The sequence below is a fragment of the Antennarius striatus genome, unplaced genomic scaffold (genome assembly GCF_040054535.1).
Source record: "Antennarius striatus isolate MH-2024 unplaced genomic scaffold, ASM4005453v1 scaffold_32, whole genome shotgun sequence".
In the NCBI taxonomy this organism is placed as follows: Eukaryota; Metazoa; Chordata; class Actinopteri; order Lophiiformes; family Antennariidae; genus Antennarius; species Antennarius striatus.
In genome coordinates, this window is record NW_027172344.1 from 87501 (window position 1) to 92500 (window position 5000).

Here is a 5000-nt window from a genome sequence, read left to right on the forward strand (position 1 = left end):
GCTTCGGCTATCCGGGATCGGTGCTTCGTGGCTGGGCAGCGGACGGCCGGAGGGCCCCCTCTCCACCTCCAGAGTGAGTGAGACTCTTGTCCAAAAAAAAAAACAAAAAAAAAAAAAAAACAACAACACACAACCCCGTGTCGGTTCCGGGCGGAGAGGCCGAACACGCGCTGGCCGTGTACGACCGTCTGCACTGGTGCTCGTATGCGCTCGGGCGGCAGGCCGGCCTCTCCCTCTGGAAGCACAGACTTCCAGCAGGTAGAGGCCAAATACCAGCTAAAAGTGTCCGACGGCAGGCGCTCGTCGGTCGGATTGGCTTAAGCGCATTGTGTGGGGCCTCTGGAGGTCTCCTTCGACAGAGCCCAATCCATATATATGTGATGACAGTCGCCCGTTTCTCCCCCGTTACCTTTCCTCGTCCTCCGGTGGTCTGGCACCGGGGAAATGGCGCCCTCTCGAGGATGCTGCCGGTATTGCAATTTTATTAGCGCCCCTCGTGGATTGAGCTGGTATTTCATGCAGAATCACATCAGCGGCGCTGGGTGAGACTCGGGGCGGCCCGTGGCGGGCCACGGCGGCCCGGTTCGGCTCAGACCCCGCCCGGCAACGCAGCGGGGCCCCTCTGGGCTCCGCCGGAGCCCCTTTTGCCCCATTTTTGAGCAAAATGACAGCTTTTTAAGGCCCAAAGCGGAGCCTGGGAGCAGGAGGGTGAGCCAGCTCCTGCGTAGCATTAGCATGCAGGGACACAGCCTCGGCAGGCAGGGGCTTAGCATTAGCCTGCGGGGACCCGGGCCGGGCAGCCAGGCACTTACACCCAGCCTGGAGGGACCCGGGCCGGGCAGGCAGGGACTTACACCCAGGCTGCAGGGCCCCGGGCTGGGCAGCCGGGCACCCAGCCCCAGCCTGGGGGTCCCCGGGCCAGGCAGCCAGGCACCCCGCCCCAGCCTGCAGGGCCCCAGGCTGGGCAGGCAGGGACTTACACCCAGGCTGCAGGGCCCCGGGCTGGGCAGGCAGGGACTTACACCCAGGCTGCAGGGCCCCAGGCTGGGCAGCCGGGCACCCAGCCCCAGCCTGGGGGTCCCCGGGCCAGGCAGCCAGGCACCCCGCCCCAGCCTGCAGGGCCCCAGGCTGGGCAGGCAGGGACTTACACCCAGGCTGCAGGGCCCCAGGCTGGGCAGCCGGGCACCCAGCCCCAGCCTGGGGGTCCCCGGGCCAGGCAGCCAGGCACCCCGCCCCAGCCTGCAGGGCCCCAGGCTGGGCAGGCAGGGACTTACACCCAGGCTGCAGGGCCCCAGGCTGGGCAGCCGGGCACCCAGCCCCAGCCTGGGGGTCCCCGGGCCAGGCAGCCAGGCACCCCGCCCCAGCCTGCAGGGCCCCAGGCTGGGCAGGCAGGGACTTACACCCAGGCTGCAGGGCCCCAGGCTGGGCAGCCGGGCACCCAGCCCCAGCCTGGGGGTCCCCGGGCCAGGCAGCCAGGCACCCCGCCCCAGCCTGCAGGGCCCCAGGCTGGGCAGCCAGGCACCCAGCCCCAGCCTGGGGGGCCCCAGCCCAGGCAGCCAGGGACTTAGCGTTAGCCTGCGGAGCCCCAGCCCAGGCAGCCAGGGACTTAGCGTTAGCCTGCGGAGCCCCAGGCTGGGCAGCCAGGCACCCAGCCCCAGCCTGGGGGCCCCCAGCCAGGGCAGCCAGGCACCCAGCCCCAGCCTGGGGGGCCCCAGCCAGGGCAGCCAGGGACTTAGCATTAGCCTGCGGAGCCCCAGCCAGGGCAGCCAGGCACCCAGCCCCAGCCTGGGGGGCCCCAGCCAGGGCAGCCAGGGACTTAGCATTAGCCTGCGGAGCCCCAGCCCAGGCAGCCAGGGACTTAGCATTAGCCTGCGGAGCCCCAGCCCAGGCAGCCAGGGACTTAGCATTAGCCTGCGGAGCCCCAGCCCAGGCAGCCAGGGACTTAGCGTTAGCCTGCGGAGCCCCAGGCTGGGCAGCCAGGCACCCAGCCCCAGCCTGGGGGCCCCCAGCCAGGGCAGCCAGGCACCCAGCCCCAGCCTGGGGGGCCCCAGCCAGGGCAGCCAGGGACTTAGCATAAGCCTGCGGAGCCCCAGCCCTGGCAGCCAGGCACTTAGCGTTAGCCTGCGGAGCCCCAGCCCTGGCAGTCAGGGACTTACACCCAGGCTGCGGAGCCCCAGCCCAGGCAGGCAGTGACTTAGCATTAGCCTGCGGAGCCCCAGCCCAGGCAGCCAGGGACTTAGCATTAGCCTGCGGAGCCCCAGCCCAGGCAGCCAGGGACTTAGCATAAGCCTGCGGAGCCCCAGCCCTGGCAGCCAGGCACTTAGCGTTAGCCTGCGGAGCCCCAGCCCTGGCAGTCAGGGACTTTACCCTAGCCTGGAGGGCCCCACGCTGGGCAGGCAGGGACTTTACCCCAGCTTGCGGGGCCCCAGCCAGGGCAGCCAGGCACCCCGGCCCAGCCTGGGGGGCCCCAGTCCAGGCAGCCAGGGACTTATACCCAGGCTGCGGGGCCCCAGCCCAGGCAGCCAGGCACCCAGCCCCAGCCTGGGGGGGCCCCAGCCCGGGCAGCCAGGGACTTACACCCAGCCCTCAGGGCCCCAGTCCAGGCAGCCAGGCACCCAGCCCCAGCCTGGGGGGCCCCAGCCCAGGCAGCCAGGGACTTAGCATTAGCCTGCGGAGCCCCAGCCCTGGCAGGCAGCACCCAGCCCCAGCCTGCGGGGCCCCAGCCAGGGCAGCCAGGCACTTACACCCAGGCTGCGGGGCCCCAGCCCAGACAGCCAGGCACCCAGCCCCAGCCTGGGGGGCCCCAGCCCAGGCAGCCAGGGACTTACACCCAGCCCTCAGGACCCCAGTCCAGGCAGCCAGGGACTTACACCCAGCCCTGGGGGGCCCCAGCCCGGGCAGCCAGGCACCCAGCCCCAGCCTGGGGGGCCCCAGCCCAGGCAGCCAGGGACTTACACCCAGGCTGCAGGGCCCCAGGCTGGGCAGGCAGTGACTTAGCATTAGCCTGGGGGGCCCCAGCCCAGGCAGCCAGGGACTTACACCCAGCCCTGGGGGGCCCCAGCCCGGGCAGCCAGGCACCCAGCCCCAGCCTGGGGGGCCCCAGCCCAGGCAGCCAGGCACTTACACCCAGCCCTGGGGGGCCCCAGCCCGGGCAGCCAGGCACCCAGCCCCAGCCTGCGGGGCCCCAGCCCTGGCAGTCAGGCACCCAGCCCCAGCCCAGGCAGCCAGGGACTTAGCCTCAGCCTGCGGGGCCCCAGCCCAGGCAGCCAGGGACTTAGCATTAGCCTGCGGAGCCCCAGCCCTGGCAGCCAGGGACTTACACCCAGCCCTCAGGACCCCAGTCCAGGCAGCCAGGCACTTACACCCAGCCCTGGGGGGCCCCAGCCCGGGCAGCCAGGCACCCAGCCCCAGCCTGGGGGGGCCGCAGCCCAGGCAGCCAGGGACTTAGCATTAGCCTGCGGATCCCCAGCCCAGGCAGCCAGGCACTTAGTGTTAGCCTGCGGGGCCCCAGCCCTGGCAGTCAGGGACTTTACCCTAGCCTGGAGGGCCCCAGGCTGGGCAGGCAGGGACTTTACCCCTGCCTGCGGGGCCCCAGTCCAGGCAGCCAGGCACTTACACCCAGGCTGCGGGGCCCCAGCCCAGACAGCCAGGCACCCAGCCCCAGCCTGGGGGGCCGCAGCCCAGGCAGCCAGGGACTTAGCATTAGCCTGCGGAGCCCCAGCCCTGGCAGCCAAGGACTTAGCATTAGCCTGCGGGGCCCCAGCCCTGGCAGTCAGGGACTTTACCCTAGCCTGGAGGGCCCCAGGCTGGGCAGGCAGGGACTTTACCCCAGCCTGCGGGGCCCCAGGCCGGGCAGCCAGGGACTTACACCCAGCCCTGGGGGGCCCCAGCCCAGGCAGACAGGGACTTACACCCAGCCCTGGGGGGCCCCAGCCCAGGCAGACAGGGACTTACACCCAGCCCTGGGGGGCCCCAGCCCGGGCAGCCAGGCACCCAGCCCCAGCCTGGGGGGCCCCAGCCCAGGCAGCCAGGGACTTACACCCAGCCCTCAGGGCCCCAGTCCAGGCAGCCAGGCACTTACACCCAGCCTGGGGGGCCCCAGCCCGGGCAGCCAGGCACCCAGCCCCAGCCTGCGGGGCCCCAGGCTGGGCAGGCAGGGACTTACACCCAGCCCTCAGGGCCCCAGTCCAGGCAGCCAGGCACTTACACCCAGCCTGGGGGGCCCCAGCCCAGGCAGCCAGGCACCCAGCCCCAGCCTGCGGAGCCCCAGTCCAGGCAGTCAGGGACTTTACCCTAGCCTGCGGGGCCCCAGCCCGGACAGCCAGGGACTTAGCCTCAGCCTGCGGGGCCCCAGCCCTGGCAGCCAGGGACTTAGCATTAGCCTGCGGATCCCAGCCCTGGCAGCCAGGCACTTAGTGTTAGCCTGCGGGGCCCCAGCCCTGGCAGCCAGGGACTTAGCGTTAGCCTGCGGAGCCCCAGCCCTGGCAGCCAGGCACTTAGTGTTAGCCTGCGGGGCCCCAGCCCTGGCAGCCAGGGACTTAGCGTTAGCCTGCGGAGCCCCAGCCCTGGCAGCCAGGCACTTAGTGTTAGCCTGCGGGGCCCCAGCCCGGGAATCCAGGGACTTACACCCAGCCTGCGGGGCCCCAGCCCAGGCAGCCAGGGACTTTTACCTAGCCTGGGGGGCCCCAGCCCAGGCAGCCAGGCACTTAGCATTAGCCTGCGGAGCCCCAGCCCTGGCAGTCAGGGACTTTACCCTAGCCTGGAGGGCCCCAGGCTGGGCAGGCAGGGACTTTACCCCAGCCTGCGGGGCCCCAGGCCGGGCAGCCAGGGACTTACACCCAGCCCTGGGGGGGCCCCAGCCCAGGCAGCCAGGGACTTACACCCAGCCCTGGGGGGCCCCAGCCCGGGCAGCCGGGAACCCAGCCCCAGCCTGGGGGGCCCCAGCCCAGGCAGCCAGGGACTTAGCATAAGCCTGCGGAGCCCCAGCCCTGGCAGCCAGG

At 71.6% G+C, this 5000-nt stretch overlaps 1 protein-coding gene across 1 annotated transcript in view; it reads left to right on the top strand.

Moving 5' to 3' along the window:
- Window positions 1-2393: 2393 nt before the first annotated feature.
- LOC137591854 (collagen alpha-1(I) chain-like) overlaps window positions 2394-5000 on the top strand; it is a gene marked incomplete at its 5' end in the record, with an annotated part of 4047 nt that continues 1440 nt past the window's right edge. Inside the window, 2 exons of the mRNA XM_068309844.1 lie at window positions 2394-3221; window positions 4391-5000. The exon at window positions 4391-5000 is cut by the window's right edge and continues 1440 nt beyond it. Coding sequence (XP_068165945.1) covers window positions 2394-3221; window positions 4391-5000 — 1438 coding nt within the window. The remainder of the gene's footprint in view (window positions 3222-4390) is intronic.